This window comes from Salvia splendens, chromosome 22, assembly GCF_004379255.2.
Source record: "Salvia splendens isolate huo1 chromosome 22, SspV2, whole genome shotgun sequence".
NCBI lineage: Eukaryota > Viridiplantae > Streptophyta > Magnoliopsida > Lamiales > Lamiaceae > Salvia > Salvia splendens.
Window position 1 is genome coordinate 15,588,774 of NC_056053.1, and position 25,407 is coordinate 15,614,180.

At 34.8% G+C, this 25,407-nt stretch overlaps 4 protein-coding genes, 1 long non-coding RNA gene and 1 pseudogene across 8 annotated transcripts; all 6 read right to left on the reverse strand.

Annotated features, from left to right (window-relative positions):
- Positions 1 to 156: 156 nt before the first annotated feature.
- On the reverse strand, positions 157 to 1,735 carry LOC121786137 (pre-rRNA-processing protein TSR2-like). The gene is made up of 4 exons (XM_042184682.1): positions 1,530 to 1,735; positions 1,316 to 1,404; positions 659 to 766; positions 157 to 460 (listed from the first exon to the last, which is right to left on the reverse strand). Exons 1-4 carry the CDS (start codon positions 1,708 to 1,710, stop codon positions 248 to 250), a joined length of 591 nt encoding a protein of 196 aa, XP_042040616.1. The 5' UTR covers positions 1,711 to 1,735; the 3' UTR covers positions 157 to 247.
- A 704-nt stretch (positions 1,736 to 2,439) lies between these two features.
- On the reverse strand, positions 2,440 to 3,926 carry LOC121786136 (annotated as a pseudogene).
- A 765-nt stretch (positions 3,927 to 4,691) lies between these two features.
- LOC121786794 lies at positions 4,692 to 6,154 on the reverse strand. The gene is made up of 4 exons (XM_042185410.1): positions 5,974 to 6,154; positions 5,829 to 5,848; positions 5,103 to 5,210; positions 4,692 to 4,904 (listed from the first exon to the last, which is right to left on the reverse strand). Exons 1-4 carry the CDS (start codon positions 6,152 to 6,154, stop codon positions 4,692 to 4,694), a joined length of 522 nt encoding a protein of 173 aa, XP_042041344.1.
- Positions 6,155 to 6,699: 545 nt separating this feature from the next.
- On the reverse strand, positions 6,700 to 9,652 carry LOC121786134 (pre-rRNA-processing protein TSR2-like). 4 transcript variants are annotated; one of them, XM_042184679.1, is made up of 6 exons: positions 9,530 to 9,652; positions 8,894 to 8,995; positions 8,202 to 8,406; positions 7,988 to 8,076; positions 7,331 to 7,438; positions 6,700 to 7,132 (listed from the first exon to the last, which is right to left on the reverse strand). In XM_042184679.1, the coding sequence occupies exons 1-6, from the start codon at positions 9,623 to 9,625 to the stop codon at positions 6,920 to 6,922; spliced, it is 813 nt and encodes a 270-aa protein (XP_042040613.1). In that variant the 5' UTR covers positions 9,626 to 9,652; the 3' UTR covers positions 6,700 to 6,919. The 4 variants fall into 4 exon arrangements, with proteins under 4 accessions (XP_042040613.1, XP_042040612.1, XP_042040615.1 ...); XM_042184678.1 differs by having other exon boundaries at positions 8,202 to 8,409; XM_042184681.1 differs by lacking the exon at positions 8,894 to 8,995 and having other exon boundaries at positions 9,530 to 9,636.
- Positions 9,653 to 12,354: 2,702 nt separating this feature from the next.
- Positions 12,355 to 14,598, reverse strand: LOC121787013 (pre-rRNA-processing protein TSR2 homolog). The gene is made up of 5 exons (XM_042185614.1): positions 14,500 to 14,598; positions 13,688 to 13,901; positions 13,475 to 13,563; positions 12,819 to 12,926; positions 12,355 to 12,620 (listed from the first exon to the last, which is right to left on the reverse strand). Exons 2-5 carry the CDS (start codon positions 13,866 to 13,868, stop codon positions 12,408 to 12,410), a joined length of 591 nt encoding a protein of 196 aa, XP_042041548.1. The 5' UTR covers positions 13,869 to 13,901; positions 14,500 to 14,598; the 3' UTR covers positions 12,355 to 12,407.
- Positions 14,599 to 15,054: 456 nt separating this feature from the next.
- Positions 15,055 to 15,726, reverse strand: LOC121786403. Its single transcript, XR_006047151.1, has 2 exons — positions 15,602 to 15,726; positions 15,055 to 15,291 (listed from the first exon to the last, which is right to left on the reverse strand). It is a non-coding gene; the product is annotated as an uncharacterized LOC121786403 (long non-coding RNA).
- Positions 15,727 to 25,407: the final 9,681 nt, after the last annotated feature.

Here is a 25,407-nt window from a genome sequence, read left to right on the forward strand (position 1 = left end):
ATGATGAAAAATATAAGACATCCACAATTAGCATCAGTATGTGCGTTCTCTAGTTACTTGCAGCAAAGTAGGAACAAAACGACTTGAACAAAAAATATCCTGAAACATAAGATAACTTTAGAGGATTTGAACAAAAAACATCCCGAAACACTCAACAAAACTTAAGAAGAATACAAACAAAAATGTTGTCTTTACATATACTCAAATATTCGTACCTAAAGTGGCTCGAGCTAATGTAATCAATCCATCAATTCTTTCTCCCTTTACTCTTTTTTGAAACAACAGTCCAATCATCCACAACTTGAGGGGTATCTTTCGTGCTACTTTCATCAGCCACAATATCAGTCAGATTGTGATCCAATTGGCGCTGTGGTTGTGGAGCATCAACTTCCATTGCTGACATATTGTTCTCTATAATTGCATCATCTTCATCACTGTCTTCCTCGTCATCGTTGTTGGGCTGACAAAATAGAAATCGAAAGAGAGGAAAATTGAAGTTACTGATGTGAGTAACATGAATAGAAGTTACCGAATGCTATTCATCAATCCTATAACATAATTAATATGGATATGGCTAACCACGCAAGTCATATTACTAAAACTTCTCCCGTTAACACAGTTACACAGAAACTTAGGAGATAAGTGGCAGCAGCCTTACCTGTCTGGTGTACGAAACACATGGAACATTTGTTTCTCGCAGCTTCTTTATCAAATCAAACTGACCTTCTAAACATTCTTCACGCATTACCATAAACTTTTCTGCAACCTATGCAAAAAAAAATTCAAAGATAAAAAATTGGAATATGGTGATTGATAAGTATGCATGATTGTATTCTAATTATCTTTTGTCATCGACCATGAAACAACTCAATCAAGTAGGTGATATCGATATCTATTGTTTACAACCACCTTGGGTAATCATTATTCATTATTCAGAGTATAAATTGTGCATGATTGGAATTTAGGAGTTTTTATGTCGAACTAGCTTCACAAGGCAAGTACATGCTTCCATTTTGAATATTGGCTCGTTGCATATAATATGACTATCTTAAGCTCATATGGTTAAGTGCAATGAGAGAATACAGAGAAGTATCAGATAGATGGAAATCCCAGTTCCCTTCATATTTTCTAGTAATTTTCCCCTTAATTACAAGATTTGAGTAGAGATTTTTTGCTTTACTCTTTAATTTCCATCCTACACACCTAGCATTTGATTTAGGTTCGAGCAATAGAAGTTATTAAGCCTTCACATATGAATGGACATGAAGTAATTAGTAGGAGCCAAAATTAGGGCAAATAGATGAAGATGATATACCTCCTCTACACTGCCGTCCTGAATCTCAGTATTGAGAGAGTCCATGAATTCATAAAGTATATCCTCTACATCATCAATATACACTTGATCTGCACATCAAATAAAATCCAACAATTACTAAAACAAACTTAGGTTTTTATACCATCTCAATAACACTCTGTTTTAACATATGAATAGATATTAATTAACCAGTATCAGTTCAAGTGAGAAATACCTTTCGATTGAGTGAGGAAATTGAAGAGGTTGTGGCCGAGCTGCTGCGATTTCTGGAGAGAGTCGCGGCCACCCCACCCGTTTTCGATGGCCATCCGCAGTGCAGCCCACCGAGAAAGAACCATCTGAATTCCATCACCGAATTGCGCCGCTGCCTCCGGAGTCATACGGTGGTTGTTCATCCTTCGAATTTGCCTTTTTTTCTTCTTCTTTGAAACTAACACGGAAAAAGAAAATTCAGAGATTGAAGAAGTTGATCGTATTTAAGGCTGCCCTTTTTGTTTTATTTAGTGTGGGCTCTTACACGATATTCAAAGGCCCAAAATAAATTTTAATGATGTATAAGTTCCGGAAAGAAAATACATTCATCCTTATCTAACTTTTTCATGATTTTATGAACAAACAATAAATTTTTTAAAAATACTCCTACTACGTATATATCATTAGGGGTGTGTTGGGGTCCTTACATCATCTTAGTCACAAATCACAGTCTTTGGATCCTTAAATTGAATGGTTGTGATAAGCTACATTATTATACTAAAAATCTACATTATTAGACGCGGTACATTATTAGACTGGAAATATACATTATTAGACTAAAATGCTACATAAGTACTACATTTCTTGTCTTCCCATTAAACGTCAAAAGAGCTCTTTCATGGACTAATACTTTTCAATCATAAGAGAAACTCGTTTGAAAATGATGAAAAATATAAGACATCCACAATTAGCATCAGTATGTGCGTTCTCTAGTTGCAGCAAAGTAGGAACAAAACGACTTGAACAAAAAATATCTTGACACATAAGATAACTTTAGAGGATTTGAACAAAAAACATCCCGAAACACTCAACAAAACTTAAGAAGAATACAAACAAAAATGTTCTCTTTACATATACTCAAATATTCGTACCTAAAGTGGCTCGAGCTAATGTAATCAATCCATCAATTCTTTCTCCCTTTACTCTTTTTTGAAACAACAGTCCATTCATCCACAACTTGAGGAGTATCTTTCGTGCTACTTTCATCAGCCACAATATCAGTCAGATTGTGATCCAATTGGCGCTGTGGTTGTGGAGCATCAACTTCCATTGCTGACATATTGTTCTCTATAATTGCATCATCTTCATCACTGTCTTCCTCGTCATCGCTGTTGGGCTGACAAAATAGAAATCGAAAGAGAGGAAAATTGAAGTTACTGATGTGAGTAACATGAATAGAAGTTACCGAATGCTATTTATCAATCCTATAACATAATTAATATGGATATGGCTAACCACACAAGTCATAATACTAAAACTTCTCCCGTTAACACAGTTACACAGAAGCTTAGGAGATAAGTGGCAGCAGTCTTACCTATCTATTATACGAAACACTTGGAACATTTGTTTCTCGCAGCTTCTTTATCGAATCAAACTGACCTTCTAAACATTCTTCGCGCATTACCATAAACTTTTCTGCAACCTACGCAAAAAAAAATTCAAAGATAAAAAATTGAAATATGGTGATTGATAAGTATGTATGATTGTATTCTAATTATCCTTTATCATTGACCATGAAACAACTCAATCAAGTAGGTGATATCGATATCTATTGTTTACAACCACCTTTGGTAATCATTATTCATTATTCAGAGTATAAATTTTGCATGATTGGAATTTAGGAGTTTTTATGTCGAACTAGCTTCACAAGGCAAGTACCTACATCCATTTAGAATATTGGCTCGTTGCATATAATATGACTATCTTAAGCTCATATGGTTAAGTGCAATGAGAGAATACAGAGAAGTATCAGATAGATGGAAATCCCAGTTCCCTTCATATTTTCTAGTAATTTTCCCTTAATTACAAGATTTGAGTAGAGAATTTTTGCTTTACTCTTTAATTTCAATCCTACACATTGGGTTCAGGTTCGAGCAATAGAAATTATTAAGCATTCACATATGAATGGACATGAAGTAATTAGTAGGAGCCAAAATTAGGGCAAATAGATGAAGATGATATACCTCCTCAACACTGCCGTCCTGAATCTCAGTATTGAGAGAGTCCATGAATTCATGAAGTATATCCTCTACATCATCAATATACACTTGATCTACACAACAAATAAAATCCAACAATTACTAAAACAAACTTAGGTTTTTATACCATCTCAATAACTCTCTGTTTTAGCATATGAATAGATATTAATTAACCAGTATCAGTTCAAGTGAGAAATACCTTACGATTGAGTGAGGAAATTGAAGAGGTTGTGGCCGAGCTGCTGCGATTTCTGGAGAGAGTCGCGGCCACCCCTTCCGTTTTCGATGGTCATCCGCAGTGCAGCCCGCCGAGAAAGAACCATCTGAATTCCATCACCGAATTGCGCCGCTGCCTCCGGAGTCATACGGTGGTTGTTCATCCTTCGAATTTTCCCTTTTTTCTTCTACTTTGAAATTGACACAGAAAAACAAAATTCAGAGATTGAAGAAGTTGATCGTATTTAGGGCTGCCCTTTTTGTTTTATTTAGTGTGTGCTCTTACACGATATTAAAAGGCCCAAAATAAATTTTAATGATGTATAAGTTCAGGAAAGAAAATATATTCATCCTTATCTAACTTTTTTATGATTTTATGAACAAACAACAAATTTTTAAAAAATACCCTTACTACGTATATATCATTAGGGGTGTGTTAGGGTCCTTACATCATCTTAGTCACAAATCACAGTCTTTGGATCCTTAAATTGAATGGTTGTGATAAGCTACATTATTATTCTAAAAATCTACATTATTAGCCGCGGTACATTATTAGACTGGAAATATACATTATTAGACTAAAATGCTACATAAGTACTACATTTCTTGTCTTCCCATTAAACTTCAAAATAGCTCTTTCATGGACTAATACTTTTCAATAATAAGAGAAACTCGTTTGAAAATGATGAAAAATATAAGACATCCACAATTAGCATCAGTATGTGCGTTCTCTAGTTACTTGCAGCAAAGTAGGAACAAAATGACTTGAACAAAAAATATCCTGAAACATAAGATAACTTTAGAGGATTTGAACAAAAAACATCCCGAAACACTCAACAAAACTTAGGAAGAATACAAACAAAAATGTTGTCTTTACATATACTCAAATATTCGTACCTGAAGTGGCTCGAGCTAATGTAATCAATCCATCAATTCTTTCTCCCTTTACTCTTTTTTGAAACAACAGTCCATTCATCCACAACTTGAGGAGTATCTTTCGTGCTACTTTCATCAGCCACAATATCAGTCAGATTGTGATCCAATTGGCGATGTGGTTGTGGAGCATCAACTTCCATTGCTGACATATTGTTCTCTATAATTGCATCATCTTCATCACTGTCTTCCTCGTCATCGTTGTTGGGCTGACAAAATAGAAATCGAAAGAGAGGAAAATTGAAGTTACTGATGTGAGTAACATGAATAGAAGTTACCGAATGCTATTCATCAATCCTATAACATAATTAATATGGATATGGCTAACCACACAAGTCATAATACTAAAACTTCTCCCGTTAACACAGTTACACAGAAACTTAGGAGATAAATGGCAGCAGTCTTACCTGTCTATTATACGAAACACTTGGAACATTTGTTTCTCGCAGCTTCTTTATCGAATCAAACTGACCTTCTAAACATTCTTCGCGCATTACCATAAACTTTTCTGCAACCTACGCAAAAAAAAATTCAAAGATAAAAAATTGGAATACGGTGATTGATAAGTATGTATGATTGTATTCTAATTATCCTTTATCATTGACCATGAAACAACTCAATCAAGTAGGTGATATCGATATCTATTGTTTACAACCACCTTTGGTAATCATTATTCATTATTCAGAGTATAAATTTTGCATGATTGGAATTTAGGAGTTTTTATGTCGAACTAGCTTCACAAGGCAAGTACCTACATCCATTTAGAATATTGGCTCGTTGCATATAATATGACTATCTTAAGCTCATATGGTTAAGGGCAATGAGAGAATACAGAGAAGTATCAGATAGATGGAAATCCCAGTTCCCTTCATATTTTCTAGTAATTTTCCCTTAATTACAAGATTTGAGTAGAGAATTTTTGCTTTACTCTTTAATTTCCATCCTACACACCTAGCATTGGGTTCAAGTTCGAGCAATAGAAATTATTAAGCATTCACATATGAATGGACATGAAGTAATTAGTAGGAGCCAAAATTAGGGCAAATAGATGAAGATGATATACCTCCTCAACACTGTCGTCCTGAATCTCTTGTATTGAGAGAGTCCATGAATTCATAAAGTATATCCTCTACATCATCAATATACACTTGATCTACACAACAAATAAAATCCAACAATTACTAAAACAAACTTAGGTTTTTATACCATCTCAATAACACTCTGTTTTAGCATATGAATAGATATTAATTAACCAGTATCAGTTCAAGTGAGAAATACCTTTCGATTGAGTGAGGAAATTGAAGAGGTTGTGGCCGAGCTGCTGCGATTTCTGAGGAGAGTCGCGGCCATCCCACCCGTTTTCGATGGCCATCCGCAGTGCAGCTCGCCGATAAAGAACCATCTGAATTCCATCACCGAATTGCGCCGCTGCCTCCGGAGTCATACGGTGGTTGTTCATCCTTCGAATTTGCCCTTTTTTCTTCTTCTTTGAAATTGACACAGAAAAACAAAATTCAGAGATTGAAGAAGTTGATCGTATTTAGGGATGCCCTTTTTGTTTTATTTAGTGTGTGCTCTTACACGATATTCAAAGGCCCAAAATAAATTTTAATGATGTATAAGTTCAGGAAAGAAAATATATTCATCCTTATCTAACTTTTTTATGATTTTATGAACAAACAATAAATTTTTAAAAAATACCCCTACTACGTATATATCATTAGGGGTGTGTTAGGGTCCTTACATCATCTTAGTCACGAATCACAGTCTTTGGATCCTTAAATTGAATGGTTGTGATAAGCTACATTATTATACTAAAAATCTACATTATTAGCCGCGGTACATTATTAGACTGGAAATATACATTATTAGACTAAAATGCTACATAAGTACTACATTTCTTGTCTTCCCATTAAACTTCAAAATGGCTCTTTCATGGACTAATACTTTTCAATCATAAGAGAAACTCGTTTGAAAATGATGAAAAATATAAGACATCCACAATTAGCATCAGTATGTGCGTTCTCTACTTACTTGGAGCAAAGTAGGAACAAAACGACTTGAACAAAAAATATCTTGAAACATAAGATAACTTTAGAGGATTTGAACAAAAAAAAAACTGAAACACTCAACAAAACTTAAGAAGAATACAAACAAAAATGTTGTCTTTACATATACTCAAATATTCGTACCTAAAGTGGCTCGAGCTAATGTAATCAATCCATCAATTCTTTCTCCCTTTACTCTTTTTTGAAACAACAGTCCATTCATCCACAACTTGAGGAGTATCTTTCGTGCTACTTTCATCAGCCACAATATCAGTCAGATTGTGATCCAATTGGCATTGTGGTTGTGGAGCATCAACTTCCATTGCTGACATATTGTTCTCTATAATTGCATCATCTTCATCACTGTCTTCCTCGTCATCACTGTTGGGCTGACAAAATAGAAATCGAAAGAGAGGAAAATTGAAGTTACTGATGTGACTAACATGAATAGAAGTTACCGAATGCTATTCATCAATCCTATAACATAATTAATATGGATATGGCTAACCACGCAAGTCATAATACTAAAACTTCTCCCGTTAACACAGTTACACAGAAACTTAGGAGATAAGTGGCAGCAGCCTTACCTGTCTGGTATACGAAACACTTGGAACATTTGTTTCTCGCAGCTTTTTAATCGAATCAAACTGACCTTCTAAACATTCTTCACGCATTACCATAAACTTTTCTGCAACCTACGCAAAAAAAAATTCAAAGATAAAAAATTGGAATATGGTGATTGATAAGTATGCATGATTGTATTCTAATTATCCTTTATCATCGACCATGAAACAACTCAATCAAGTAGGTGATATCGATATCTATTGTTTACAACCACCTTGGGTAATCATTATTCATTATTCAGAGTATAAATTGTGCATGATTGGAATTTAGGAGTTTTTATGTCGAACTAGCTTCACAAGGCAAGTACATGCTTCCATTTTGAATATTGGCTCGTTGCATATAATATGACTATTTTAAGCTCATATGGTTAAGTGCAATGAGAGAATACAGAGAAGTATCAGATAGATGGAAATCCCAGTTCCCTTCATATTTTCTAGTAATTTTCCCCTTAATTACAAGATTTGAGTAGAGAATTTTTGCTTTACTCTTTAATTTCCATCCTACACACCTAGCATTGGGTTCAGGTTCGAGCAATAGAAATTATTAAGCATTCACATATGAATGGACATGAAGTAATTAGTAGGAGCCAAAATTAGGGCAAATAGATGAAGATGATATACCTCCTCAACACTGCCGTCCTGAATCTCAGTATTGAGAGAGTCCATGAATTCATAAAGTATATCTTCTACATCATCAATATACACTTGATCTACACAACAAATAAAATCCAACAATTACTAAAACAAACTTAGGTTTTTATACCATCTCAATAACACTCTGTTTTAGCATATGAAGAGATATTAATTAACCAGTATCAGTTCAAGTGAGAAATACCTTTCGATTGAGTGAGGAAATTGAAGAGGTTGTGGCCGAGCTGCTGCGATTTCTGGAGAGAGTCGCGGCCACCCCACCCGTTTTCGATGGCCATCCGCAGTGCAGCCCACCGAGAAAGAACCATCTGAATTCCATCACCGAATTGCGCCGCTGCCTCCGGAGTCATACGGTGGTTGTTCATCCTTCGAATTTGCCCTTTTTTCTTCTTCTTTGAAATTGACACAGAAAAACAAAATTCAGAGATTGAAGAAGTTGATCGTATTTAGGGCTGCCCTTTTTGTTTTATTTAGTGTGTGCTCTTACACGATATTCAAAGGCCCAAAATAAATTTTAATAATGTATAAGTTCAGGAAAGAAAATATATTCATCCTTATCTAACTTTTTTATGATTTTATGAACAAACAATAAATTTTTAAAAAATACCCCTACTACGTATATATCATTAGGGGTGCGTTAGGGTCCTTACATCATCTTAGTCACAAATCACAGTCTTTGGATCCTTAAATTGAATGGTTATGATAAGCTACATTATTATACTAAAAATCTACATTATTAGCCGCGGTACATTATTAGACTGGAAATATACATTATTAGACTAAAAATTTACATTATTAGACTAAATCTAAAGTGTCAGTTTAATGAAAAGACTTATTTGCCCTTTTGGCGGGAAAATGCAAAGCTATTTTGTTTACCCTTTTGGTCATATAAAGAATGGCAACATTGGAGGAAAATTGGTCCAATAAAATGATAGCTTCCCAAGTAAGATTTGGAACAATTATAAAGCAACATTGAATCTGCAAAATGAAACGTAAAGAGAAGGGTGAGAAGAAGAAAGAGGAAGGAGAAAGAGTGCATCGAGGCGGCTATGCAGACCCCCAATCATCGCCGGAGCGGCGGCGGACGACAGCAGCGGCTGTGGCATGATAATGAGAGAGAAAGGAGAGAAGAATGAGAAAGAGGGAAGCGCGGCGAAGCGGCACAGCCTGGATAGCTTACACTAACTTAATTTCTTTTCTTTTTTTAACATAATCAGAAACTTTTAACTGATAGCTGCAAGTCTGTTACCCTTTACAACAAAATCAAGAGCTTTCAACATAAATCCAGCTTATCACGCTTGAATCAAGCTCAAATCACACCGTAAACAATACTAGCAAGATCAAAACGTATACATAAAACTTTTTCATATAGATGGCAGCTGCAAACCAAATTTAAGAACAACAAAACGGAACAGAAAAATTAAATAACGTGAATCAGAAGAAGACACCAACAGATTTCAGCTCAATCGATGCAATACATGAAAAACAGTAGATTGATTCAATGGAGAGTACCTTTTTGGGCAGGATGGCGGATGCAGGCGAAGAAGAGTGAGCAAAAAACCCTAATTTTGGGGAGCTTATATGTACCACAGAATAGTAGTATGACATATGAAACCTTAATGGGCATTGGTTTAATGATAGCCCAGTTTGTAAGAAATTAGCCTTTCTTTAGGCCCGTAACAAACTAACCTTTTATCTCTTAATTTTGCATACAAAATATTTTGAAAAATAGCCCAAGTTCGATATTTTTGTGTTTTTTAGTCTATGTATTTATAATAACTGTATAAAATATTAGCTCAAGTTCAAATTTTGTAATTTGGCAATCTTTAATTTGAGAAACCAATTTCATATTTGATCACAATTCAATCCCAATAACAAAATAGTTGACATGCTTATACTTTTATGTTTTAATTGAGAAGAGTTTTAAATTGGGTGTTATGACTATAATATTACGTCTTAAAAGTTTGGTTTTATTTACTATATATTAAATTTTATATAATATGTTTTTTCTAAATAAATTTTTTTGATTATGCAATTGTATTTATATATTAATTTTCCTTCAATTTAGGTTAAAATTGGAGTTGTGCTAAGAGTTTAATTTACCTTTTATTTGAATTAAAATTCATTATTGCAATGCTTCTTCTTAGAAGTAACTCGCAAGCTAAACGACAATGCAAATATTTAATCATTTTAAGTTTCATCTTATATTTACTTGGTTAAAATATTTACTAAAGTATATTTTAATATTTTAATTAGTATTCAATTTAAAATATTTAATTAGTCTCCAATTAATTAAATAATAATACCAACTTTGTAGAATAACTTATGAAATTAGATGAATTTATAAATATCTAAAATGAGTATAAACTTACAAAGTTTGTATGGATTCGTATAATATAAAGAGTAGTGTAAATTGTCATATTATTCAAAACAAATAAGATGCATAAAATTTTATCGTTATTTTAAGTGAAACATGTTATTGATATAAATACGTAGGAACAATTAAAAAAATATATTTATTTGGTGAATACGAATTCTTTTGATTTAAATGTAGTATTTATGAATAGAGATGATATTAACTGTTAAAGTGAAATCCTATACATAACCTTTGGCGCCTTCTCTTTGTTAAGTTGGAGCACGTTAAATATCATTTTTTCGGTGTTACGGTTTTGAGAAAAATAAAAATGGGCAAATTGATAAATGAACTGTACACAACTTTTTACACCTTCTCTTTGTTAAGTTTTTAAGAACAATGTATAGAATTACACTTTTTATGGAGATTCATAATTATTTATGTTAATTGTGATTTACTATAAAGTTTCCAGTTATATTGTGAACTATATCTCCATTTGATATGTTAGTTTCTTAAAAAGCTACAAATCTAAAGTGTTTCTATTAAAATGATACTACATCCGTCCCATAATAGATGTCACACTTTCCTTTTTTATTTTGTCCCACAAAAGATGTTACATTTTCAATTTTGGAAAAATTTCCCTCTCACATTAATATAAAAATTATATTTTCTCTATCCATTTAACACACAAAACAAAACCATCTAAAAATCTCGTGCCGTCCCACAAGTGTGACGTCTTTTATGAGACGGAAGGAGTACTACTAAATAAATTCTGGTATCAAAATTTATAAGCTTCATCATTTTTTTAACTATGGTATTTATGTCTATTTTACCCTTATAAAGATAATTTAAATATTTTTGTTTTATATTTTAATGCATAATTGGTAAAGTATGAGATATATAGAAAGAAAAAGTTTTTAAAGTATTGTTAATGGATAATAAGTTCCACCTAATTAGAGAGAAAAAAGTTTCTAAAGTTAGAAAGTTCATTATCAAACAAAGAACAATATTGCATAACATTAATTGTTGTTGTGTATAATAATATTCAATTTTATATATAATATATTAGTTTAATTAAATATGTTGAAATTATTTATAAATATATATTTGTATTCAAGATATATAATTTATAAATATATTTATATTTAAATTACTAGAACTACACATAGTTATAATTGAGTTGATTTTAATTTATTCTACTACGACTTTGAGTTCTATTTCTTTTTTATAATTTTCAAAATATTATTACATACTATTAAATCTAATTTTGATGAAAATAATTTATTAATTGCGATTTTTTATTCGTTTGATCATGTGTACTAAATTCTAGAAAAAATATGTTTTCTTTATTTGTATATTTATTAATTTTCTTTACTCACACATATTTTCTTTATTTGTATATTTATTCTAATTAACCTATATTCTTTGGTCCTTAGTTACACATATTCTTTTTGTCATTAATTTTATTGTTTTTACTCCACTTGGATCATAATTAAAATTTTATATAAATAATACATTCATTAAGGAGTAGTAAATTCTTCATTTAGAGTGAGAGAAGATAAGTACATTTTTTTTAAATCTTCACATTGCTTTGAGTTCTTATTTTCTATATTTTTATTATATTTTGTATTCATTATTTGAAACTCTTATGTCTCGTGCATAGCACGGAGGTTAATACTAGTTAGACTAAAATGCTACATAAGTACTACATTTCTTGTCTTCCCATTAAACTTCAAAATAGCTCTTTCATGGACTATTACTTTTCAACATAAGAGAAACTTGTTTGAAAATGATGAAAAATATAAGACATCCACAATTAGCATCAGTATGTGCGTTCTCTACTTACTTGGAGCAAAGTAGGAACAAAGCGACTTGAACAAAAAATATCCTGAAACATAAGATAACTTTAGAGGATTTGAACAAAAAAACATCCTGAAACACTCAATAAAACTTAAGAATAATACAAACAAAAATGTTGTCTTTACATATACTCAAATATTCCTACCTAAAGTGGCTCGATCCAATGTAATCAATCCATCACTTCTTTCTCTCTTTACTCTTTTTTGAAACAACAGTCCATCCATCCACAACTTGAGGAGTATCTTTCGTGCTACTTTCATCCGCCACAATATCAGTCAGATTGTGATCCAATTGGCGCTGTGGTTGTGGAGCATCAACTTCCATTACTGACATATTATTCTCTATAATTGCATCATCTTCATCACTGTCTTCCTCGTCATCGCTGTTGGGCTGACAAAATAGAAATCGAAAGAGAGGAAAATTGAAGTTACTGATGTGAGTAACATGAATAGAAGTTACAGAATGCTATTCATCAATCCTATAACATAATTAATATGGATATGGCTAACCACGCAAGTCATAATACTAAAACTTCTCCCGTTAACACAGTTACACAGAAACTTAGGAGATAAGTGGCAGCAGTCTTACCTGCCTGGTATACGAAACACTTGGAACATTTGTTTCTCGCAGCTTCTTTATCGAGTCAAACTGACCTTCTAAACATTCTTCACGCATTACCATAAACTTTTCTGCAACCTACGCAAAAAAAATTCAAAGATAAAAAATTGGAATATGGTGACTGATAAGTATGTATGTTTGTATTCTAATTATCCTTTATCATCGACCATGAAACAACTCAATCAAGTAGGTGATATCGATATCTATTGTTTACAACCACCTTGGGTAATCATTATTCATTATTCAGATTATAAATTGTGCATGATTGGAATTTAGGAGTTTTTATGTCGAACTAGCTTCACAAGGCAAGTACCTGCTTCCATTTTGAATATTGGCTCGTTGCATATAATATGACTATCTTAAGCTCATATGGTTAAGTGCAATGAGAGAATACAGAGAAGAATCAGATAGATGGAAATCCTAGTTCCCTTTATATTTTCTAGTAATTTTCCCCTTAATTACAAGATTTGAGTAGAGAATTTTTGCTTTACTCTTTAATTTCCATCCTACACACCTAGCATTGTATTCAAGTTCGAGCAATAGAAGTTATTAAGCCTTCACATATGAATGGACATGAAGTAATTAGTAGGAGCCAAAATTAGGGCAAATAGATGAAGATGATATACCTCCTCTAAACTGCCGTCCTGAATCTCATTATTGAGAGAGTCCATGAATTCATAAAGTATATCCTCTACATCATCAATATACACTTGATCTTCACAACAAATAAAATCCAGCAATTACTAAAACAAACTTAGGTTTTTATACCATCTCAATAACACTCTGTTTAGCATATGAATAGATATTAATTAACCAGTATCAGTTCAAGTGAGAAATACTTTTCGATTGAGTGAGGAAATTGAAGAGATTGTGGCCGAGCTGCTGCGATTTCTGGAGAGAGTCGCGGCCACCCCACCCGTTTTCGATGGCCATCCGCAGTGCAGCCCACCGAGAAAGAACCATCTGAATTCCATCACCGAATTGCGCCGCTGCCTCCAGAGTCATACGGTGGTTGTTCATCCTTCAAATTTGCCCTTTTTTCTTTTTCTTTTTCTTTGAAATTGACACAGAAAAAGAAAATTCAAAGATTGAAGAAGTTGGGCTCTTACACGATATTCAAAGGCCCAAAATAAATTTTAATGATGTATAAGTTCAGGAAAGAAAATACATTCATCCTTATCTAACTTTTTAATGATTTTATGAACAAACAATATATTTTTAAAAAATACCCCTATTACGTATATATCATTAGGGGGTGTGTTAGGGTGGCTCCTTACACCATCTTAGTATAAAACATAGCACAAATCACAGTCTTTGGATCCTTAGATTGAATAGTTGTGATAAGCTACATTATTATACTAAAAATCTACATTATTAGCCACGGTACATTATTAGACTGGAAATATACATTATTAGACTAAATTCTAACTCAATTCTAATTAATAGCTAATTAGTCCCTAACGTAAGCTACTAAATGAACATATGAAAGAAGTTTAGTATAGTATTTGTGATTAAGATGAAGAGTAAGATTATGATTTACGAAACATGAATAACAATGATATTCATTAGAACGAGCATATGCAGATATGCTCTTCCACGAGTCCAACAACAAATCTCAAACTTTTTTCTCAAATATTTGATCCCAACTAACCTCAATTTGCATTAACACTCGAACACCTTTAAATGCCCTTTAATTGTTCGAAGAACATTCCAATCGGCCAACATTTTTTTAGCACCATCTTTATTTTCATCTTAGTACTAATCTAACCGATTTTCTCTCCAACAAAATAAATAATCCTAAGCAAATTAATTACTCCATATAGGCGACCTGAATTAAAATATTTAAACTCCAGATTCATTGACTCCTATACTAAGCTGCTAAAAATCTACAGTCACTTTCCATATAAAAGTTGCAAAATTATGTAGATACTTGCAAGATCTGATGCTTTGATGATAATATACCACTGGTATTATCAATCGATAAGGAATACTAGGAACCTACGCCATAACACAAAAATCATAGCAACCAATACTAATATAATCATTTGAAGGCCTTTTCACACTTAAACTAAAAGATGGAGAGAAGATTTTGAAATATGATCATTCGTGGTGGGAAAAAAAAGAAACTCTGCTTATCAGGTAATAATGTAGCAAAAAATGAGGAATCCGAAATAGAGAATAAAGAATGGAAACGGAAAGAAGGAACCCATTTTTTGTGGCCTTGAGCAGGAAAGAATAAGCAACATCCTTGACTTGGGAATCTGGCTTGTCACCTTTACTTTGGTTAATATTCCGATATTCCATTCCCTTCGAATCTCAAACTTTCCTGAACCGAATAGTAGCATAGCATCCCACAGTCATTTTTATCATTCCGGTTTCGCTTCAGCCAATACAATTATGCAAACACGTGTAGCCGCGGCCAATCAGCACGATGCATAGGTTCCTGTCATTGAATGAATGAAAGATTAAAATCCATAAGAAGGAAAGTGGAGGTACTAGACAGAACAACCCAATTTTAAAGTGGATAAATTGTACATGGATGCAAGAACCACTTTAATTTAGAATACTATGGTAAAAGTGAAAGCTGCAGCTCGATTGGAACATCCACACACACAAAGAAGATGAATGTTATTTACATGGCATAGATCAGCTCATTGACTATTAAACAGGAAGTATTGTTCTCAAAGAAATGCCAAAGAAAAAGTAGTAATAAATACTTAGACAACAAACATTAGTCTGGTGGCTGAAATTACACTTGCAAAACAGTAAAGCAAATAAATGGTAATCTTCTGTTTGTGATTAGTCATGTTTCCAGGCTACAGAGCAGTCTCATCATAGTCTCGAATACCTTTCCCGACCTTTTTGAACCCTGCAAAAGCAACCAACATACAGGATGTCAGAATCCGAAACCAATAACTCCCAAATTACCAGCCAACCAATCACCCTTTCTGCAGAACAATTTGCAGAATTTATGAGACTAAGTATGTCTCAAAAACCTCCAAAACTGCCATTTCCAACTGAACCCCAACCAGAGTCGTTGGGAGATGTACACATACAAACCAAGCTCAACGGGGAAAACTACCCCCTATGGGCGAAATTGATGCAGAGGGCGATCGGGGGGAAGGGTCTGATATCTCACATTTCTGGAGTGTCAGACCCTCCTTCACCAACCTACCCGGCCTACTCAAGGTGGATACAGAGAGATCACTGTTGCTTCAACTGGATCATCAACAACATCGACGCCAGCCTCGTAAACGAGGTTTCCCAATACGAAACAGCCCAAGATCTCTGGGAAAACTTGGTTGTTACATACGGAAGCGGCGCCAATCCATTCCAAATATCAGACCTGCACAGACAAGCATACAGGATGAGACAAGGAAATTTATCATTGGAAAATCTATGGCAAAAACTACAGGACTTGTGGATCTCTATCGAAAGCAGAGACCCGAATCCGATGGACACTCCATCCTCAATCGAGAAATACAACCAATCATCCAACGACACCGACTGTACCAGTTCATATGGGCGCTCGACGACAGATATGACAAGATCAAGCGAGAGATCCTAAACATGGATCCTATCCCAACGGCCAGAAAAGCCTATGGAATTGTCAGACGGGAGGCCGTCAATGAAAAGCTCATGAACTCTGAAACCAAAGACTCCAGAGTATGGGTCGGACTAGCAACCCTCGATCGAAGCCGAACATACTCCACCCAGAACCAGCCGCCACCATCAAAATCCTATCGACGAGATGAGGACAAAAGTAAGCTCGTGTGCACCCACTGTGGGGGGAAGAAGCACACAAAAGAAACGTGCTTTCACCTCCACGGATTCCCTGAATGGTGGGAGGAAATGAAGAAGGCTCGCCAACTGAGAAATGGTCATCGAAATAACAGCGGAGGAGGCGGAAGAGCGGCGGTAGCCGTGACAATCGGCGACCGGGCTACCTACGCCGATGTATCGGCGGGCAGCATCGGCCCAATTGTGGAATGGAGGCGGTGACAGAGATCAATCGGTGACAGGGGAGAAAGTCGTGGCGTCGGCGGCGGTGGCACGCGTATGGTCAGAAGGTAACAAAACACGGGGAGACCTCACCGGCGACAGGCAGATGGCGGCGGCTATAGTCCCCACTGGAGAGGACTTGGCGGCGGAGGCTAGGGTTTCAATCGGTGGAGCCGTTAAGGTTCATGGAGGAATTGGGTATTTTTCCCTAAAAACCTTCCCAAATCAAAAACCTAATTTTGACCCCAAAACTACCCCGATTTCCCGACCTGACCCCTGAGCCAAAAGTACATCTCAAATTGCACCCCCATACTCTTCAAAATGTCACTCTGACCCCTGAGCCAGAAATATCTCTCAAATCATACCCAGTGACTCTTACAAATTAACAAATAACCCCAAGAAACTAAAGCCACCCGATATTTACCCCCTCAAGAATGAAAAATCCCAGTCTGAACCCCATTTTTTCGAAAACCTGCCATCTATACCCTGTAAAAATTCATTTGATGCCTTAACATGTTCCTCCATGTCCCAAACAGGCCCTAAAAATATCCATTGGATTTTTTTTTATTGCGGAGCAACTGACACAATGTCATTCGATGCTTCTGATTTTCTGACTATCTCAAAATCCACGAAGTCCTAGCCCGAGTCTAAGGGGCCGGCACTATCAATATCTCGCCCACTCTACGCCTATCTAACTGTCTTTTTGTCCCATCATTATCGCATAAGCTCTTATCTATCAGTCATGTGACTAAGGAGCTTCATTGTAAATTACTAATGCAGCCAAATTTTTGCATGTTACAGGATATCAAGACGGGGACGATAGTTGGGCGTGGCACTGAGCGACGAGGACTGTACTATGTGGACGAGATAGCCCAACAGAGTGCCGCGATGCTGACTCACGGACCGACAGACAGACAGGCTTGGCTTTGGCATTGTCGGTTAGGACATCCGTCCATAGGATATCTTCGCATGCTTTATCCTAAGTTAGTTAATTCTATGAACTCCTTTCATTGTGAAACTTGTCTATTAGCCAAAAGCCACAGACACACGTTTAAGTTGAACAATACGAGAATGAAAAAACCTTTTGCTTTAATACATTCTGATGTGTGGGGTCCGGCTCCTATTATTCATTGATGATTATTCATTGATGATTATTCTCGTATGACTTGAATATATTTCATAAAAAATAAGTCTGACGTTTTTGACAAATCCACCCAATTCTATACCTTAGTCCAAACTCAGTATAACCAAAAAATTCAGATCTTAAGGTCAGATAATGGGGGGAATTTGTCAATACAAAAATGCAAGACTTTTTTCGGGAAAAGGGATTAGTTCATCAAACATCTTGTGCATACACTCCAGAACAGAACGAGGTAGCAGAAAGGAAAAATAGATATATCCTTGAAATTACCAGAGCCCTTTTAATCGAGTCCAAAATACCTAAATCTTTTTTGCCCGAAGTCATTGCCACTGCGGTCTACCTTATGAACCGATTGCCCACGGGGATTCTAGAATTCAAATCACCCTTAGACCTTTTTTCCCAACATTTCGAGCTACCATCTTCCCTGTCTCTAGAACCTAGGGTGTTCGGGTGTACGGTCTTCGTGCACATCCCTAAACAAGACCGTACCAAATTTTCCCCATGTGCCCTCAAATGTGTCTTCCTCGGTTATGGAAAAAATAAAAAAGGATGCATACCACTATTAATTTTGATTTTGTAGAGGGAGAATATTTTTATAGCCAATCCAATAGTCAGGGGGAGACACTACCTTCAGATAATCATCCGAACAGTGACCTACTAAATTGGCTACCTACACCCATGCCTACCACTGGGCCAAGGGAAATCCAATCAGGGGGAGAACCACAATCAAGTCATGTCACAGAAGTTGGTCCAACAGATGAGGTTAGCGGCCCCGCCGGGCCGTCACATCCTGTAGTACAGAACGGGGAGCAAAGTGACAACAACCAAACATCAACCCCGTCATTGATTCCTGAGGTAACTAGTTCTGTAACACCCCCTACCCGATCGGCGAACGGTCGAATAAGAAATGTCACAATTACGGTGCCATAAATTATGGTCAATTAAAAATGAAACTTAATTCATTAACCTATCAGCAAAAGTTCCAACACTATTTACAAACACAGCGGAAACTATTGCAAATGTTCAAATACTATACATGCCACATCTAATAGAAATGGACATAAACGCTGCAAGCAGTGATCAGTGACGCACCGTGGATGCAGTGCTGGCGAAGAAACGAAGGAAATATCCAAAGAAATCCCCGATCCAATTAACCTGGAGAACACTCAACACTTCAGCCACAATTCTCTAACAACAATAATCATACAACTTAAATTTTTTAAATTCTTATTATTTTATTTACCAACCATTACCGCATATATCATATTATTATTGTCTTATTAATTTCTAACATATATTGGGCAGCATCTCTTCTATAACCAACACATACCATGAACCCAACAATAGGCAATATCAAACCCAGAAGTCATCAACATTCATATGAAGCATCTAATATTCCAAATGATATCCATACATTAACATAGACAAATCACAGACCTCATCATACGTATCAACATACCCGTACCAGTAGTCAAATCTTCGTCCACGAATTCAAATTTCCAAACTATGTCATCAGAGGGGTATAATAATACAAAACTTCACATATGTCATAAACTACATCTGCAAGTCTCAGATTTTCAATGTTTATGACAAAACTCAACAGAACCATGTAACAAAATCCATTTTCACGTTTAAGATATTATCATATCAAATTTTAACAGATGTTTCACATAATCTTATATTATAACTTATATGTTGTCATACACATTGTCACATATATCATCACGAATATTTCAATCGACATTATCACATAATTTCACACATGGCCCCTTAATGTGCTTAGTGACATACTAGGGTACGCGGACCAGATCAGAATCAGAATCAGATACAGACGCGGATTTTGTCCTCGAGAGGACTCCGCACAGACCACCCAATTAGAGTGCAGACAGATAATCAGACCATCCATTTCGGATGCAGACAGATAATCCCGGGAACAGACCACCCATAGGGTGTAGATCAGACAGATCAGACGATCCTCGCTTCAGTTATCCAGAAGATGAGAGATCACAGATAATGCAGCGCTGCTGTCCTATGGCATGCCAAGTGTACCCACAGAACACACTCAAGCACGGGGCATAAGCACATACAAGTATACTTTATCATCAACGCTTTCCAACATAACAAATCCATACAGACAGATCAGACGTCATCACAGATCGATCAGACATATTTCACATGTAAATCTTATTTGTATACATCTCGCCATCTTTACAGTCACAATCATATTCTTCCATTTTCATACTTCATTACCAAATCATTCAATAATTCATCATATTCTCATGTTTTACTTCATAAGTCTTTTATCACATAGTTACTCATAATCTACTAAAATAATAATACATCAACACAGACAGACAAATCATACCTCATCACAGATAGATAGATCAGACATCATCACATTTAATCACATTTATTTCCATCTCCTCAACGTATACTCTTTTCACATATTTCATTATCAAATCAATCAACAATCCATCATATTCTTATATTTTACTTCATGAATATTTTATCACATAACTAATCATAAATTATTTAGACAATAAGTCACGTAATAATCACGGAAAAACACATAAGAGAATTAGGCCATTTAAGTGTTGAGCATGCTACCTGGATGACGTTATTTCCAAATCTTTCCGTTCGACATTTCTTCTTTCGCTGATCCTTTTTCCTTTCATTTGCTAACATTTGGGTGTAGCTTAACTTTATCATTTACACTTGATTTTCCTTTAATTCTTTTCAAGACATAATCAAGAATGGAAGAGAAAATTTTCTTGTATATCAAAGAGGGAGAGAGCCGAGAGTTTTCAAGTAGAAGGAAGAGGAATAATATTATTTGTAGTTTATATAAGTCTAAAATTCATTATTAAATTTTAGGTGTACAAGTGGCACCATTCTAATTAATTAACCAAGTCTAGAATTTTCTTCATATTTCCTCCACTTGATGGACGTGTAATACCAATTACATGGCTGAAATAATTAATCATTTCACTTTTTACAAGATTTGGGGTATTTTTTATGTGAAATGACCATTTTGCCTTCCTGTCGCGTTTCCTATACGAGCACCGATTTAATTCTAATTTCTTGCTCAATCATACTCACATTATACTTATTTTGATCTCTAGATTCCATATAAATTATCTTCCAATGGAAATTCCTAATATTTCTCGGCAAATTCGCTGAAAAACCCTAATCGGTGACTTTTCTTAAAAACGTACTAAAACTCATTAAAACTCAATTCTTTGCTCACGTATCCTTTCTAACACTTATTTAAGACTTATATTTCGGTATCCCATGATTTATTGAATTATTAGAATTTATTTTGTTATTTATTTCAATTTATTCGCCGAAAACCCTAATTTCGGCGATTTACAGCACCGGAAATTCACTTTTCCATCTAAGGTGGGTTTTGGGGAATTACAACTCATTCCCCCTAAATAGAATTTCGTCCTCGAAATTCCATCAGATTTTCTTACTCCTGAAGCGCCATGGTTTCTCTTATGTCATTTCATGGCATTACGTCATTTCCTATTCGTAGCGTATCCTCATTTTCCGCATCAAGCCACAAAATCATACTTAAAATCACATAATCCACCTTTCACATATAATGTCACAAAAGTTCATATTTCACCCTAATATATCATATTAAGATTATTAGTTCCATCATGTCACAGATTCAATAATATACATAAGCATACTTATCAAATTATATCGCATACTTCTTTACATTTTATTATCTGACAGATTTCAGCATAAGTTCCAATGTGAAATCCATAGCTCATATTTCAACAATCATTCATCAAATAGCATATAAAATCACATAATCAGCATTTTCACATTCAGATTCCCCATTCGCATTCACATGACAATGCTACCATTTTTATTACTCATTTATCCCCTACACCATTCTAGTTCATTTTTAACTTATTCTTGTTGTCCTCTTATATCATATCAATTTACATACCCTTTTATCATACTACATACTTACACCTTAATTCATCACATATTGCATATTGTTTCTATTACAGTCATCATCTCTTGTTATTATAATTCCGTAGTTAATTTATTCCATTAGTTTCTAACAAAAATTGGGCAACCTTTCCCCTAAAAATGGAGCATGCCCAAAAACCAACAGTATTCAAATTCAAACACAAAGCATCCAAATAAATTAATCATCCACAGCAACATTCTAATATCTCCCAAATAATCAACACAATTAGCATAAATGTCAAATATCACATTCATTTTCGAATTCCATCATATATTGGTCATCAATACATTTCACATTCTTTTAAACACGCATATGATTCCCTGGATTCCATAATTTCAAGCATAGTACCATTTTTCCTCATATAGTTCAATTTCAAACTCATATATTTATTTCATTTAAATAGAAAAGTATAAAAAATAGAAAAGTATGAGAGACAAAAAGAAAGTAGAATAAGAGTGAGAAAGAAGTGTTTGCCAAAAACGAAAATGACTCTACAATATTAAAACAATCCAAAAATGGGAATACGTCTCAAGGTATTATTTTAAGTGTTTGAATTATATATAGGGTAGTGATAAAATGCAAACCGCATATTTCCTACAAAGTTCAAATTATGATCTTGACATTTTCTGTTGACGTTATTTATCATCTGTTGACATCAAATTTCAAAATCTAACGGTCTAGATCATGGAGTAGTTTGAAGTTTGCTAATACTCCATCCGTCTCAAAAAATTGGTACATAGTAACTCAACCATATTGACACTCACGCGTAAAAATTTACTATTAACTAATGTGGAACAGGTATAATTGTAAAAATATTCTCTTTCCTCATTTTTACCCCTTTCTATAATTAATTGACTAGACTTGCCACAAATTTTTTTATTATAGAGCGAGTCTATAAATATATAAAGTCACAGTTTTTTGGACCTATTTTTACCGCCAAACTTCGTAAGCAGACCATATTGTATACACTATGGAACATAAATGTAGCGTAGATTGTGCATGTTGAGGATTCTCCACCGCCATTCTGCATAAAAAATGTGTTCTAGGCTCAAAAGCTAGCTTTCTGCCACTAAATATATTGGCCCAATAGTTAAAATGCTGGATTCTATTCTGCTTCATTTATTGACCAACTCTGGTATACATGTTGATTCATTGGTTTTTAATGTGTAATGGTAACATATTATTAAGACTAATTATTTAATAATCCTATATAGCAATCAGTCAGAGAGTAAGTCTGCCACATGAAATTGTAATACACAATATCTTTGATTTGGAATTATTTAATAATCCTATATAGCAATCAGTCAGAGAGTAAGTCTGCCACATGAAATTGTAATACACAATATCTTTGATTTGGATTTTGGAAGGACTTGGAAAGAGGTCGAAAACACGAATAGAATGCAGATCAAGTTATATGGAATGATAACCGAATTGATTGGATCAGTTAGCAAATGTCGTTGCCACTTAATCAATGCAATCTAGCTCTCGTCGTTTCCGCCTTGCCAAAGTAATTTATAACTCCCAATTTTGCACAACTTTAACAGTAAAGCGGCAAGTTCGGGGTCGATCCCACAGAGAAGTTGGTGCGTCGAGTGTGTGAGTAGTGAACATGGGGGTTGGCTGCTGCCACGCTTTAACTTGGGAGTTTTTAACTACTGGTTTTAATCTAGACAGAATTAAACTAGCTAGCTTGATCAATAGAAATTTAACTACTGGATCAAGTGAATTGCAGGTAATAACAGAAAAGTAAATGGGCGGATTAAAAGCAAAAATAACTTTGATTAAACTAAAAGCTGAGTACAACGTGAAATTTAAACTAAGCTAACACTTTGGAATCTAAGAAAGCGGTAGTACCATTTTTCCTCATATAGTTCAATTTCAAACTCATATATTTATTTCATTTAAAACTCACATTTTTAGACATATCATTTCATATATATTATAGCTCACTTAGAGCACCCATTTTCATTTTCCATTTCATATCTAAATCTTCATTTAAATTTCCATAATCACTTAGCTCGTCTTCGAGCGCACACACAGTTCTTACGGAGTTAACATTCTAATCTTACCACATTTTGTATCACATATCTTATATCATGTACAGTTACTTAGCTTATATCTCTATCACATCACATCATATTTCATATTGCCCGATTCCGAGTACTCATATAATCCATATAGATTTCATACTTCCATTCACATCACATATTCATACACTTCATTTTCATGTACGCATAGCTCATTTAGAGCACACATATTCATCCATATCAGGTATCAATCAATTCACATGTTCACATTCAGATAGCCCGCTTTCGTCGTATAAAACTTAACATCATATATCCATACGATTTACTAAAATCAAATACGAAGGATATATCCCATTCTTATCCATAACCAACACATTTACAGATCACAGAACACATATGTTATCCGTAGGCTAATACACATTATCACATATTTTCACTTATTTGCGTAAGTGTGCTTAACGATAAACACGGGTATACGTACAAAACAAAATGCACCCGCATAGGGTCAATCAAATCCTCCCATCACACCAATCGTCACATCATATTATTTCCTCCCATCACACCATATATCAGTATCATTTCCTCTCATCACACCATGTATCGTAGAGAATGACACTATGTATCATATATCATAAATAATTTCTATACCCGATGTTAACGCATAAGCAAGGGCACAACACTTATACGACCATATTAACTTATTATCCACATCACTGTTGGAGGGACTAGGAAAGAGATCGAAAACACTAATAGAATGCGGATCAAGTTATATGGAGTGATAACCGAACCGATTGGATCATTTAGCAAATGTCGTTGCCACTTAATCAATGCACTCTGGCTCTCGCCCTTTCCGCCTTGCCAAAGTAATTTATAACTCCCAATTTTGCACAACTTTAACAGTAAAGCGGCAAGTTCGGGATCGATCCCACATGGAAGTTGGTGTGTCGAGTGTGTGAGTAGTGAACAAGGGGGGGTTGGCTGCTGCCACGCTTTAATTTGGAGTTTTAACTACTGTTTTAATCTAGAAAGAATTTAAACTAGCTAGCAACGGAATTCTAACTACTGGGTTAAGTGATTTGCAGAAAACAACAGAAAAGTAAATGTGCGGATTTAAAGCGAAAATAACTTGATTAAACTAAAAACTGATTACAACGTGAAATTAAACTAAGCTAACACTTGGAGTCTAAGAAAGCGGTAAACTGAGAAAATCTCAGCGGGAAACATAAGTCACGCTAACAGAAATGAGTATTCTACAGCGCTCCCTTTGGTCGCCCTTCTAACTAAGCTATCTAACTAAGCTAGATAATTAAACTAAACTAAGCTAGAGAGCTAGACTACGCTAGATAACTATGCTAAACTAAACTAGGCGGAAAGTAAAGTGTCTCTCTCTTGTGGTGGCAC